A 15,796-nucleotide genomic window follows, 5' to 3' on the forward strand; every position below is an offset into this window, starting at 1 on the left:
CATAATTGAGTGACACACAAATCTGGTTTCTTGAAGAGGGACGACCTGGTGCAGTAACCTTCCACTTGTAAGACAGCCAGTTGTTAGTTGGACGACTTGAAAACATTTCCAGATGGGAACACATTTAAGTAGCCACCTGTTACAGTAGCGAGGTAATGAGTGAGTGAGTGAGTTTAGCTTTACGCCGCACTCAGCAATATTGGCGGCGGTTTGTAAATAATCGAGTCTGACCAGACAATCCAGTGATCAACAGCATGAGCATCGATCTGCGCAATTGGGAACCGATGACATGTGTCAACCAAGTCAGCGAGCCTGACCACCCGATCCCGTTAGTCGCCTCTTACGACAAGCATATATAGTCGCCTTTTGTGGCAAGCATTGGTTGCTGAAGACCTATTCTACCCCGGATCTTCACGGGTTGCGAGGTGATTAGAGTTCGGGTAGAGAATAACATACAGATAAATACCATATTAGTTTGTTTGTTGTTTATTGTGGTCCTGGTTCTATATGGGAGATAACCCATGGTTCTAATACAGGTATAGAGGCTGTAATTAGTGGGAGTTGACAGAGTTATTTAAACATTGTAGGTTGGTGATTTACAACGAAGCGACTAACGGGATCGGGTGGTCAAGCTCGCTGACTGGGTTGACACATGTCATCGTATCCCAATTGCGTAGATCGATGTTCATGCTGTTTATCCCTGGATTGTCTGGTCCAGATCCGATTATTTACAGACCGCCGCCATATAGCTGGAATATTGCTGAGTGCGTCGTAAAACTGAACTCACTCACTGACTCCATTTACAGCGCGACTAAAACGAAGAACCAGATTATTTACAGACCGTCGCCATAAAGCTGGAATATTGCTGAGTGCGGCGTTACTCAACAAACTAAATAGCATGTTACCCTCAGCCGATTTCTACCTACCCCAATTCAAGAGACTCAGAAACAACTACCAGCATCTGCTACATAAACCAGGCATAGAGACTGTGAATCGTTGTATATTTTCGATTCGGAGCAACCGGTATAAAGTATAAATCCATTTCAGGTGTACCCAATTGGGCTAGAATATTGCGGCGAAAATCCTTAGTTTGCATTTAAGGGACGCTCGGCTAACCAGGCGGTAAAAGCGTTCGTTCGTCAAGCCGAAGTCCCGGATTCGACTGCCCAAATATGATCTGTGCTGTGATATTGCTGAAACAGTGCTAAAAGCGTCCCAGAACCAAAACTCACTCGCATATTGTGTATGAAAGGATTAAGTAGTAGCCTAAATAATTCAAATTATTAAATTCCCAAACGTATTGAGTCTGGAGCCCACAGCATTAAAGCACCTTCAGACCCATACCTCTAATGCTGGAAAAGGCACGGACAAATCAAAGCTTAAACATTCCTGCGGTCGTACTCTGAGAAATACTGATGACTTTCTTGCGCCTAATGTATTTCACATGTCAATCGTTTACTTGATGACATCAAAGACGAACTTTTATGAATCCTGTGATGATGACTTTCTTCTGTCCCACTCCGAACAAAGCACCAACCTGCAGTCATGACACGTGCCAATATAATGGCGCTTTCACTTCCCATCAGCTGACCTTGAAGGCCAGTAGGTCAGGTTTGTGACGCACTGATGCCGTCTCGTCCATCTATTGCCTCCAACATAGTGATATCATCGTTAATATTCTTTTTTATCATCTATTTTCCAGCGCACCGTGTTTTGTGTTAATCATATCAGGTTTATGTTCTTTTTATATTTGTAATCCAAGATAGATCAGTCTTGCGTGAGTGAGACCCATCCGTTAACACGTTATTGTCAGGCTTCATACTTCGCGGAATAGGCGATATACTGTATTGTATTATGTGTGTGTGCTGAATTTGATAATCTGAAGCGACAAAACCCAAAGAGCCCTTCCTTTATCCTAAGTTACCCATAAGAGTCCGTTGTACGATATCCACTACATCATGAGTACATAGATCTTATTATCTGCGGACAAGGCGGATGAAAGACAAGTACATGTATTTCATATGCCATACGGTGTCCATATTGAAATTCTATAATTATGTGTTTTGTAAGTTTTGTTTCCTGGTGGGGTTTTTCGTTTTGCGATTAAGCAATATGCAATCTATTTGTCGGCGGTCTGTAATTAATCGAGGCTGGACAAGACAATCCAGTGATTGACATCATGAGCATCGATCCATGCATCTGGTTTCAACCACATTCACGAGCCTGACAACACCGTTTCATTTCATCATCTCTAATGACTGGTATATTTTGATGAGGATCAATATTCTTATCAGGCCCAGTTAATTATGCAAGTAAATGACATTCTATAATCGCTTTAAACCTCTATATTGTGCAATTAATTTGCCTCTATGGTTTTGAAAGTTGCATTTGTATGAAAAACATCTGCAAAAATCTCATCAGTGATGAATGATACGAAAACGACTGTGTATTACATGAATGTAAGAAGATACCTGGTACCAGTCAAAGAAACGCATCAGCCATTTATAAGTGCCAGGGACAAAGTTCTTATGCGATATTCTGTTGAGGTGTTCAATCACTCAAGATGTGACATGTTTTGCAGATATAGTTAAAAATTAACCGAGAAGTATTTTTCCTTTCACCTAAGAACAGGAAGATTCAAATATGGCCAGAGAATCAAATTCACTATTTAGAGAAACCAGGGTCCTCAGATGGCTCGTCTGGATCGTCACAGCAAGACGGGAGCGGCGGGTAGCCTAGTGGTTAAAGCGTTTGGTCGTGACGCCGAAGACCCGGGTTCGAGTCCCCACATGAGATGCCCATTTCTGGTGTCCCCCGTTGTGATATTGCAGGAGTATTGCTAAAAGCGGCGTAAAACTAAGTTCACTCACTCACTCACAGCAGGACATTCCAGTACCATTTGCTTAAGAAACTGGCGTCATTAAACAGCAAAATCTTGATTTCATACTCGACAACAACAGTAGTCCATGAAATGATCGGAGTTAAACATTTCAAAGCTGCCGAGTGTACGGGGCAATTACATTTACCTTAAAGGCAAAAACAAATCTGCCACATCTCTGTTCAACAATCGGCAACCACATCTCTTCTAAGATGAGCCATATAGGATAGACTTCGTATATGAAGTCCTCTTGCATCACCGAAAGGAAGAACCCTGTGAAGAACCAATACTTGTCGACTAACTTGGCTAACGTGGTCAGACTCGCTGACTTGACTGATACACTTCATCGCATCCCAGTTGCTGGAATATTGCTGAGAGCACAAATATACAACACACACACAAATAAACAAAGCAAGAAGAAAATCCTCCTTTACAGCATCTGAAATAAACTTCCTCACGGGATGCAGTTTTGTCTTTTAACCCTAACGAAATCCCAACCCCAAAGGATCATTCAGCACAACTGCCAGAAAGCCCACGTTACCGAGCCTTCTCGTCTTGAAAACATACGGATCTAAGAACAAACGTCAGCCACAGTAAAAACTGGTCTGATGAGTTGCCGCAAACCAAAACCACGTCATCCATGGGGATATGGACCACAAAGTAACATCAAAGGTATCACGAAAAGAAAACTCGGTGAAACCATCCACATCCCAGACGTACGATATTTATCATCCTGGATGAGGAATACATCATGTCCTGCGTCTGTAGTGAACCCATGCATCATTTTGTGCCGTAACCATTGGATTAAAAACACATTTCAGTGTCGAGGTTATAAACGTGAAAGGGTAAATATGCTCCGCGTTTGGAACCCATCGACAGTTGGAACCAATACTGTAGTTAGTGTCCTGTATGGAGCTGAGACTGTCACTGTGTCATTATAAGTAAGTGAGCCAAACTATGATTTTAAGGAGAATTGAGCAATATTCCATTAAGGGACAGTTACAACACCGTTGCCCCGTGCAGAAAGTGAATTCCTTGTTAACGTATATGTCACGTGTTACTCGTTCAGACTTGGGTATCATTCGATGTGTTCCTTTAATCTTGTCATCAATGTGCAAAAATCTGCTTCGAAGTGTAGCCTCTGTCGACAGGATAATGAACCGAAGAATGTCTGTTGTTTCAATAGATTTCCTTTCCTTTCCTAACTACTACCTTAGACATTTTCCTGTTTGGTACATTTCACTGATTGTACGATCGAGACATTAAATGAGCGCAAGACTTTTTAGATTAGGTTAGTGTTTATTACACTTGATTTGCCTTTGCGTCTGTTTGCAAATACTCTTTTGGCAGGATAAGCTCAACGTTTTGCGAACTTCCTAAACCCAGGCCCAAGACATGACATAGTCACAATGGTACAAAGGACTCTGCTTTTATCGGAGATTTCTTTTGATTTTAGAAAGAATATTGTTGATTTTTTTTTGGAAGCACCAAAATACCAATTTTAAATCTGAAGAGATCTGAGCGGATGTTTGACCTCATTTTTTGCAATAAACTATCAATATTACCACGGAGACACCAAAAATAGGCTGCACATATTACGCCAATATGAAAAACAAACCCAGTTTTTCGTTTTGACTACAAACACTTTAACCCCGAGGGAAGGCAACTGCACTTGAAAACTCGTAACAGCGTTTTTGCTTTATAATAAACGACACGACAACCTTGCAGATGTCGTCATCAATGGACGATTAAATGAATAACGTAGGTTACTAGTCCCTTTACACTTTCTTATCGATCTGGAACCGCTTCGTGAAAAATAATAAATAAGGAACAAAATGTAACTGAATGTGTCATTTAAGGTCTGGTATTTACTGTTGGTTGGGAAAATCATCATTCGTTTGAGTAGTTTACAATATGGCGATAAATCTGGAAAGGAAATCTTAGAACAAATCACTTTCAGATCGATACCTTTGTTGCTTCGATGTTGAAACACCGTATCCTAATTATAGACCAGCAGGAAAGTAGTTTTGTTTGCTGTCAAATTGATAGACAGTGGGAATTGATCGTCATATCTCTTTATTACACGTATAATATGCTAGTAAGTGCCAAAACTCGCGAGATCTCGTTCAGGCGTCAAAGACGCCATGTTTGTTTGTCTGCGGGGCGCAAAGTGCAAACAGAAATCGGAAACACGGTTTGATAATCAATCTTCTCTGCCCACTTCACATTCACTTCAATATGGAGTTTCTTTGAAATATGCCTCTTATTGTTAGCAATTAATGGGAGTTGACACGTCAATGGCGAGGAAGAGGTAAGGCAGTTATCGACCGTGATGGCGAAGTGATAGGCGCTGCTTGTCGCCATGGCTTTGAGATTCTCTATTCACTGTAGTCAAGATTCGACTTAATAACAGATGAACTTTGATTGAGCATAGACTCCATATGGCCTCAAGACTGACGCAGATGTACATTATGAAGGCATTAGTTCCTTACCTTTGATTTCATCGTGGATCAATTAAGAACTGAGTATATTCATGGTAGTATGACCGTTAGGCGTCGTAGCCACAAAATATCACTTGCTTTTTAAGTGAAACGCACCTAGTCTGTATTTATTATCTCTTTTCGATAAAAAGAAGGTAACTTAAACTCTCAAGCCTATTCAAGAATATAATACTTCATTGACTTGTCAGGTTTAGGTACTATTTATAATTCTTTAAAATGACGTTCCGAAACAATCCAGTTGTTTATTGAATTAATGTAAAGTCTTTGCATCCTTTGCTCCGTCATTAATTGGAAAAAATCTTGAATGCTATTTTAAAGATTTTATTTTTCTATCTTTCTGACGTGAATATCGATTTGGCTTTCGAAGTGGCAGTTGCTATTATTCATAAGTCATACCAGTCTCTTTGATGAGATGACTACTTTGCTTGTCGCATACAATTAATGGGTGCCTCTTCAATATGGCTAGAAGATGTAACGATTTATTTTCCCTTTAATAGCTGCAAATCGCGATTAAAGATATTTGTAGCGGGATACATTTAGATACAAGTTGTTGTTTAAAATTATCGTGAAATATGGTGCTGGAAAATATGAGGACGTGTAAAGGATGGTCTTATCAAACTTCAAAAAATAGATTTTCATCCGGCTGTGTGATGATTAATGTTTAAAGCCAGAGACAAGCAGTTCTTACAGTATATGATTCAAGACAAACTCTCTCTGAAAGAAAGCGCCAAACAACATTTGGCGACCAATAACACATTTATTTTTATGAAATCCAGTGAACAAATAATTTTTCAACCGGATCCAAAAGTAGTTTTCCAACATTTTTCAAACCAAATTCCTGTGTTCATCCCTGACATCTCCAATGGTCTCCTCATTTAACCCTTGCTTCTACGTTAATGAATGTTTTTCTTTATTGAAAGTATTTATTGAATGTTTTACGTTATATATTAGTTTAAAATTATTTATTGAATGTTCTACGTCATATGTGAAAGTAGTTTTTAATGTTTTATGTTATTTATTAAAATATTTATTGTTTATTCACAGATTATTCACGCACGGTTCGGCTCTTCGGCCCACAAGGTGTTCTGCGTGTTTGCTCTCCTCACCAACCTCGTCATCACCATCGGCATCATCCTCGCGGGACAGGCAGTCATTCAGTCCCTCACGAAGAACACCTCCGACGAATTTACAGTCCTTATCATGGCGACCCTCTTCGGCTCCTACTCCCTCATCGGCGGCCTCGGCACCACCTTCTACGTGTCCTACTTCAACGCCTGCCTCGTCTTCATCCTTCTCATCGTCTTCGTCGTCAAAATACTGCACAACTCCGAATCCCAATACGACAGCGTAGGAAACGTAGAGAAGATGTACGAGGCGGTGTCGTGCATCAAGGCGTCCGACGACACCGAGTACGGCTACCTCTCCTTCAGGTCGATGTCGGCGTTCCTGTACGGCATCATCGAGGTGTTCGTGTCCTCGGCTGTCACATACTGTGACCAGGCTTCCTGGCAGAGCAGGATCGCAGCCAAGCCCGTGCAGGGAGTGTGGGGTTTCATCCTGGCTGGCTTTATGTGGTTCTCCATCCCGTCAACGATGGCGACGACGACTGGGATGGCCTACCTCGCCATTAGCTCCACCAACGGCAGCCACATGCTCCTTCCGGGAGAGATAGATGAAGGTGAAAATATGGTGCAATTTTGTAATGAAATTGATACAACACCGGGTATTTATAGAGAAACGCCCATTGTATTCAACTTTGAGAATGCTATGAGGTATGGCTCATCCAATCCACTTAAATGGGGTGTCTTTACCAAACCATGCTTGTCATAACAGGCGACTAACGGGATCGGGTGGTCAGGCTCGCGACTTGGTTGACACATGTCATCGTATCCCAATTGTGTAGATCGATGCTCATGATGTTAATCACTGGATTGTGTGATCCAGATTCGATTATTTACTGACCGTCGCCATATAACTGGAATAGTGTGTGTGGTGTAAACAACAAACAAACAATCTTAAATGGGGACAAAACCTGTGATTTTGTGGTTGCAATGGCTGTTTTATATGAGCATTTTTTGGTGTCTCCTCAAGAGAAGGCTATTCATAGATAGATAGGACTTCACAGTGTGAAGTGAAGTAATAATGGCAAACTATATCACTTATTACAAGGTTCTTTGATAACGTATCCATAAAACTCTCCACTAGACTGTAAAGAGACATCCCAATAGTCAACTCTCCCTTTGTGGGAGCAATATTACAACACCTCATCCCTTTGGTGAATACTGTCAGTGAAACCCTCGTAGTAACAGCAATCGGGCATGCTCTTTCTACGAATGTTTCACAGAGCATCATACAACTCTTTCTCAAAGGCATCGGTAAAGAAGAACGTTTTATGGCAGACACGTTGAGGACCTTGACAAATTTACACATTCAGTTACAAATATCCTACATGTACCATTTGTGGTACCATTTACTTGTGACGAATAACGCTCAACATTTTACTAATTCCTAACACCATCATTTTCTATGGTGATTCTTGAATGCTTAGGGTTAATTTTTATTACTTGGTTTACGGATCCGCCGACCAGAAATGTGAAGAAAGTGAGAAAAAAAATTAGAACTGTTTTTACATTTTTATTTATTTCTTTTTCTTTAAATTTTGCTATTATATGCCGCCGACCTGATAAAAAAGCAAAGAAATTGAAAAAAAGAAAAATAGAAAAATAGCAATTATTCCCTGACACAGTTCAAGGTAATGCCCAGGCTGAAACAGCTGGCATGCCGCACCTGGCATACATGATATAAAGTGTTCAAATAAAAGGGCGGTGGGGTAGCCTAGTGGTTAAAGCGTTGGCTCGCGAAGACCCGGGTTCGAATCCCCACATGGGTACAATGTGTGAAGCCCATTTCTGTGTCCCCGCCATGATGTTGCTGGAATATTGCTAAAAGCGGCGTAAAACCAAACTCATAACATCAGTTCAAATAACATCTCCACATTCCCTTTCTTTTTTATTTTTTCCTCCCTACCGACCTAATAATGTGGTTTTTTTAAATTCGTAAAGCAAGTAATTAAAAAGGCCTTATGATGAAATCGTGCATCGGACTCTTCTTTTAGCAAATGATTCTTGAAGATTTTAAAATATATTTGGACGCTTTTAACAATTGACGAAATTAGCTACGCTTTTTGAAATTGGCCATTGATGGGTCAGTATATGACAGATGATTTTACGTATGGATGACCATGAGGACAACAGTACATCAACATTCATAATAGTAAAGATCAGTATAGAACTATCATTAGCTGGAAAACAGCATTTTCAAGTTTTTAATTTTGTAAATTTCTCCTGACCTCTTCACTGAGTTCAATGTATTTTATCCAATCCAACCATTTTTCCGAAATAGATCATCGAAATTATTGGAAGGTTAAGGCTTATGAAGGTATTTCTATCAATTTAAATGCTTTTCGACCGGTGAAAGTAAGTCAGAATAACAACAAAGTATATTGCTAAAAATGAACCTTCACTTAAAGTGAACACAAGAATTACTTCCTACGCTCAGTAAACTATGCCAACGCAACGTGCAGTGTATTGTCAGATCCTAGACATATAATTTATATGACAATGGTCACCTGCAGGTCTGGTTACGCCACTGATCGCGGAGAAGATTCTGGGGTCGGCGGGAGGAATTCTTGTCTTGACTATGGGTGCTATGGCGTTGATGTCAACAGGGTCGGGAGAGGTGATGGCCATCTCTTCCATCATCGTCTACGACATCTACCAGACATACATCAACCCCTTCAGGTCAGTGCGACATCGTCCAAGTAGATTAAACTTTGTCTCGAGTTCCATCCCTCATGTATGGCCGCCATGTTTCCGACCGCTGATATCCCCAGGTGAGATAGGGACGGAGATATGTCCTTGTACTTTCGGTAATGGGCTATTTTATGCATTATGGTTCCTTCGGTGACTATGTTATGGATCAGTTTTAAATAGCTATGGTCAAAATTTGACGTTATCGCGTGAGGTTGATGATTTGACGTTATAAATTGTGACGGCGGTAGTTTGAAAATGCATCGGCGGCATCAAAGTGTAAATCTTACATGTTTCGTGAACACCCGGTGTCATCGCGAATTTTTCAGTGATCTGTTGTATTCATATAATGTCTCCCCTTTCTGCGTTTTACTCAAACTCATCCCCAAAGTGTTGTCTGATTCTTCTGAAATTCCTTCGTTTTCCCCTTCCCTTAACGTCTTATATTTATATATGTAGCAATGGTATTAGATATTTCGAAATTTGCTGACAGGCCATGATGACGTTGCACAATAATGACAATTGTTTGATGAAAAGAATTATTCGAACCAGAGATGGAATTTTCACCTTTCAAATATTCTCTGTCCTGAAAAAGTTTAGTTCTTCGTTACAATCAGTCATAGCCATAACTCTTATCCCCACTATTTATATCGGAACATTAATATAATACCTAAACCCTAAAGCTCATTTATTTTCGGCAGTGAACTATCCTTATTCAGTTCGTGAAGACACTATGAATATATATCAGACAATTAGCAAGCATTTCTGATGTGAATATCATCCTAGGATTGCCAGCAATTCCCTAGCCACCCAACGTTCCTTAATTAATCCGCAATATGGATCTTGGCAATAACAGAACACAGCGTGTCATGACAACAACAAAGGAAAACTGTTTAAGCGCTTAATCGAGACTGGTTATTGTCTGGCCTTGACGTAGCATATAGAATTTTGAATATTCGCCCCGAGCATACGAGGCATGACACATGAATATAGTGCATTATATGTTACGTTTATAGCAAAACACTTTACAGTATTGATTATTAGTCATTCATTCAATTATCTATATCTAAATTACAGGTATCATCTGAAAAGTGTGCATTGCATATTGTGCGGACGAGTGAAACGAGAAGCCGTGACTCAGCAGAATAATGACGAGGGGGATTTCTGCGCATGCGTTGACGCAACACGTTGCCACCATTGTGTGACGGACCTGCAGAAATACAGCAGCAAAAAGTCCTACTCGGCGACCGAGGGGTATAAATGCCCAACACACGGCAAGTACCGCGAATATCAGGACTACCTCATTAACTTCAAGAATATGTGCATTGTCTGGGTCACCATTGGAATCATTCCCCTTGGACTCGTTGTGTTCGAATCAGGCATGGATCTGAACTGGATCTTCTACTCGGGCGCCATTGCAACCATCCCGTGTTTCCCGCCGGTACTGTTGTCCATTCTGTGGGTCAAAGCCACGGGGAAAGGGCTTATTGCAGGTAATAGCAAATTATATCGTCTTCAAATAAACGTTGAGGTATATGAGTGAGTGAGTATGGTTTTACGCCGATTTTAGCAACGTTCCAGCAAAATCACGGCGGGAGACACCAGAAATGGGCTTCACTCATTGTATCCATGTGGGGATCGAACCCGGGTCTTCAGCGTTACGAGCGAACGCTTTAACCACTAGGCTACCCCACCGCCCCTTGAGGTATTTGAGATGGTGATAAAAAGCGTTACTCTGTTTGCAAAAATATTATCAGCTTATTTCACCAATTTGAAACAGTCATACACCATATGCCGAAAAACACACACATGGGTAACCAACTTCAAGCATAAATGTGACCGGTTGTCTGATGAAACAGTTTGGGTCTTTTTGGTAATTTCTTATGGCTAGGGAAATGTCGGGTTGAGACTTACATCAAATCTTCCCAATAAAAACACAACCGTCCGCTAACCCATGTCTGTCATAAGAGGTCACTAACGTGATCAATGGTCAGGCTTGGTTAATCATATCCTAGTGGTGTAGCTTACTGCTGATGTTAATCACTGGATTGTCTGGTCCATATTCGAGTGTTTTACTGTCATATGGTCGGAGTATTGCTTTGTCGAACCCAAAATCAAGATTGGCAGATGAATACTAGTGTTAATGTATAGAATAATTATTGAATTTCCTGTGACATGATTGGTAACAGACAATAAAATGGTCTGGAAGTATTGACATCACAGTGATATTAAGGATTTATGCAGCAAATAACTCACGTAACACTTCAGCCGTCAAAACAAATTGTTTAGTTATTAAATGTATTTATTGATCTATTTCATCATTCTCTCACAACCTCGTACTAAAGTCGGTTCCTGTTTTCTGTCCAAAGGGAGTATATGCGGGCTGGTGTGTGGAATCAGCGCTACTCTGATAGCCGCATCTTTCTACGAGGGAGGTCTCAACAAGTTCCTCCTCAACACTGTCCAGGACTACGCCATCTTAGCAGGAACATCCAGCAGCTTTGGCGTCAGCCTCATCGTCTGCATCCTGGGCTCTCTGATGACGCACAAGATCACGTCCTCCGAGGACGAGAGTCACGAATGGTACAAGATGTACGACATCGACAACCCCTTGAACCCCTGGGAGTTGAACTACCGCGAGGATCTGAAGGGATACGAGTATCAAGGGAGACCATCCTTCGACCAGATGTTCAGCGCGTTCAAGTCGGCCAAAACCACAGCCTATATAGCCGGGAGCTGCGCCATTGCCCTGTTTGCGCTGGTGATTCCTTGCATTATGGCCAGTTTTCCCAATATGGATTTTACCCAGTTTTCAATGTGGGTGACATTCACTCAGATCTGGGCCATTGTCATGGCAATAATTGTCATCATTGCACCCCCAGCGGAGGAGATCTCTCGGATCGTTAAGCAGTGTAGGAAAAACAAGGGCATGGATACTCAGGTGATAAAGAGCCCTATACCAGAATGCAACGAACTTATTGTAAAGGATAACAACATTGTGGGCAACAGCGACCAACCAACGCATGTATGAACCTGTAGACCGCGGAACATGGCAATGGCTAATTGTTTTGTTCCAATTCTTGGTTGTGACTTAGATGCATTTTGGAGGTGGGACTAGAACCTCACAACCTCTTTCGTAAGTGCGGGTTATGGTTTCCATCGAAATCAGATGCGGAGCGGTTAACGCGTAAGTGAATGAATATTCTCCAAAAACCAAAATGGCTGCCAGAGCCGGACTTCAGCCACCGGAAGCGACGACATCACGCATGCCAAAACATGGTACTGTTTGTAAACGAATACTGCGTTAAGACTGGGGTCTCTACATCTCCAACCAAGACAGTGGTGAGACAGGATGAGGGTTATACGCTGATACACCCTACAAAGCTAGATAAGATCGTAGTTTAGCAATGTACACGTGGTAACTATACGAGTGTATTCCATAGCAATGAAGTTGATATGTGTTCGTATCAACGTACACGTGAATACGTAGGCGTCTTGACGTTTTGTTAGGTAAGTCCGTAGAAATAGAGTCATATTCAACTATTCCATGTATATCTCTGGCGATCTTTCAAGTAATCAGACAGACTAGAAATTTCGCATAGATCGTGTAACTGTGTATGTTGATCCTAGAGGACGACACTGTGAAAGGATTTTTATTGTGAAGCTTATTTCGTACGTTCATATTTTGATATTGATTTGTTTTTCTAGACTCATCATGGATGTAATTTGGATGTAACCAGTTTGTGTGTAACTAGGAACTTAGAGTTCATGAACATAACATTTCAACGATCCATTGGGATGCGTCAGTCATTCATACGTTCAAACCATGACATATCAACATTTCATGACATAGTTAATACTGTTTTCATTGTGTACCATACGGAAAGGTATGCATACGTTCGGGCTGAAAGATCATACGTCAAGGCAGAAACTGATCAGACAATGTGAAGGTACCGTACGTCAAGCTAGGGATGATTTTCGTCGGGTTTGCAAAACCATTCGTCAAGGTAGAAATGTATTTCTTCGTTATTTCTCCATTCGTACGTCAAGGAAAACAGAGTATATCGTGGGAATTTTATAAGATTGACATGGTAGAATCGCCGTATCCCTGGTGAATTCATCATAGAAATATATGACGTCATATTGATTCAATGTACGCCAGGAGGAAACACGTTTTGTCAAATTTAAACGGCCGTGTGTCAACAAATTCAGTGGGATGTGTTTGGAAACTGCAATCTTAAGATTAGTCTAAGTGAACATTATATGTATGAAAAGGCCTGTGATTCCATTTAAAACTATGGACATTTTTTTCTTACCGAGCATGCGTAATTTTACGATCTGGGCGCACGTACTACATAGAATCCAATAGACATTGGTTTAATAAGACTAACTTCTACCTTTATGATTTGGATATCAGACAGATTACTGTACAAACAATTCAATAATATACCTTTGAAATTTCTCCGTAAACTTTTGCTGAAAATGGAGAATGTCTCCCTGTTGATCAGATTTCACACTTTAATTGAATCGCCAATGAGGGGTTCTTTTGAAACGAACGTAATTCACTGAAATAAACCTATAAGCTTTGAATGTCCACTCAGTTTAGTTAATTACCCCGATACCAGGGGAATGGGCAGCACTCGTTGCTTAATAAAGGGACTTTGGCAGAGCGTCACCCATTATCGGGGATTAAAGTAAATATTAATCCGCGATTCGGCGGTTCCCTGAATTACGCACAACCTATATAATTCAGCACCATCCTAAACAATATCATTCTAAATAGTACTTGTGAACATCATTATTAATTTAAATTTGGTGTTCATCTCGATGAAAGGTGTCTAGAAAATCAATGCCCTTTTTGTACCGGACTTACCGTACTATGAATATCAAGGTCAATATCAATTTGCATTTTGATATACGTATAGTAAACCTAAGGTATGTTACATTAGCCTTTTCGGAGCTCCTTTCATACCGAAGGTTAACGAGTGTTACCGGAGATTACCGACATCGATATAGACAACGGAAGAACGTGTTCAAAATGCTGTCAAAGTTTAGTAGACAGTGTACTGGCATAAGTCAGTTGTTAATATAGAAACATGTATTCTCAGTCTATAGAACCGTTCTTGTAAAGTTAGCACAAAATATACGATAGTGGTCGAAATGGACGTGCCAAATGCCATCCGCATTTCAAAATATTGCTAACAATACGTGATGAAAATATATGACTTAATGTCTTCATCGGGCAAACTGTTTAAAGCTTACATTATGTATGTTTCCGTTAAAACACGAGTATTTTTAAGGAACAAGCAGGCAGTCGGACGAGCCAAAGCCCTTTATCATTTCGAAACGGAATGTATAATTAACTACACCATTAATACAATATTATTCTGAAGTCCTTCTTAATCTATATATATGTGTACAGTGCGTGTGCGCTGCTCGTTAACATACATAACTTCATACCGAATTCGATTGGTCATTTAGAATAGGTGACCAAGTATCGAGGTCTTTTTCCAAAACGATTTTCTCTAGGCCAAGAGGGGAGAGGACGTAAAGGAAACGAAGCTTTGGTTTCAGCAGACCAGGGCCCCGTTCCACAAATTAAGCGATCGTAGAGCTGAGGTGATCGTAACTCCCATGCTTAAACATAGACTTACGACAGTCGTAGCGCTACGATCGTTTTGAGGAACGGGGCCCTGAGGAAGCATTTTATTCGGAATTTGACTGACATTGACGGACTCTCCTTCGGAAGAGTGTTATTTTATTATCCCTGTTCTCATTGGTGAAGGATTTTATAACAAATGTTTGCTGTGGATATATGCAATGTTGTTCAGATGTGACGTTATTTAATACTGTTTCTCATATGACTAGTTTAGGTAAATAAAGTACAAATAAACGTCTCCTGAGGTAATTGTTGATGTTGATGGTATAGTAGAAATGTTGATTTCATCTAGCAATAAAGTTGTTGGATACGATTATGGTTTTTATCATTTATATACTATTGAAGACTATCCATTGAAAAGACACTACAAGGCTAGGATGTATATCGATATAATGGGGTGGTCATTGAAGAAAAGAATGAAGGTGAATCCCTAGGAACTGAGGACAATACAATGATGTGACACGTGGTATTTGGTTGTTGGTGGAGAAATTTGTGAGTGAGTGAGTATGTTTTCACGCCGAATTTAGCAATATTCCAACAACATCACTGCGGGGAACACCAGTAATGGGCTTCACACATCGTACCCATGTGGGGAATCGAACCCGGGTCTTCGGCGTGACGAGCAACCACTTTAACCACTAGGCTACCCCACCGCCCCTACCACTTCTTGAAATATTATTTATATACTCATGCCAATAATGGTTGTCACCCCCTTTAAATTTTTAATTGAGGGGTGGGTGGGGAGGGGGTGACAACCATTATTGGCATGGGTATATTTGTGAACTCTGGATCCTTCACACCGAAGATTCGGGTTAGAACTGGCACTCAACAACCCATGACTGTCGTAAAGGGATCGGGTGGGCAGGCTCTCTGGCTTCGGCGATGCATGTCATCGTATCCTAAATGCGCAGATCGATGCTTTTGATGTCAATCACTGGATTGTCAAGAC

At 40.8% G+C, this 15,796-nt stretch overlaps 1 protein-coding gene across 1 annotated transcript in view; it reads left to right on the plus strand.

The window, feature by feature from the left end:
* The window catches only part of LOC124283786 (urea-proton symporter DUR3-like), a 50,716-nt gene extending 37,428 nt beyond the window's left edge, over window positions 1-13,288 (plus strand). Inside the window, exons 4-7 of the mRNA XM_046719810.1 lie at window positions 6,424-7,057; window positions 9,014-9,179; window positions 10,266-10,681; window positions 11,558-13,288. Of these exons, the coding sequence (XP_046575766.1) occupies window positions 6,424-7,057; window positions 9,014-9,179; window positions 10,266-10,681; window positions 11,558-12,219 (1,878 nt within the window). The 3' untranslated portion in view covers window positions 12,220-13,288. The remainder of the gene's footprint in view (window positions 1-6,423; window positions 7,058-9,013; window positions 9,180-10,265; window positions 10,682-11,557) is intronic.
* Window positions 13,289-15,796: the final 2,508 nt, after the last annotated feature.

This window comes from Haliotis rubra, unplaced genomic scaffold (genome assembly GCF_003918875.1).
Source record: "Haliotis rubra isolate DU_JTF1 unplaced genomic scaffold, ASM391887v1 Scf321, whole genome shotgun sequence".
NCBI classification, from domain to species: Eukaryota; Metazoa; Mollusca; class Gastropoda; order Lepetellida; family Haliotidae; genus Haliotis; species Haliotis rubra.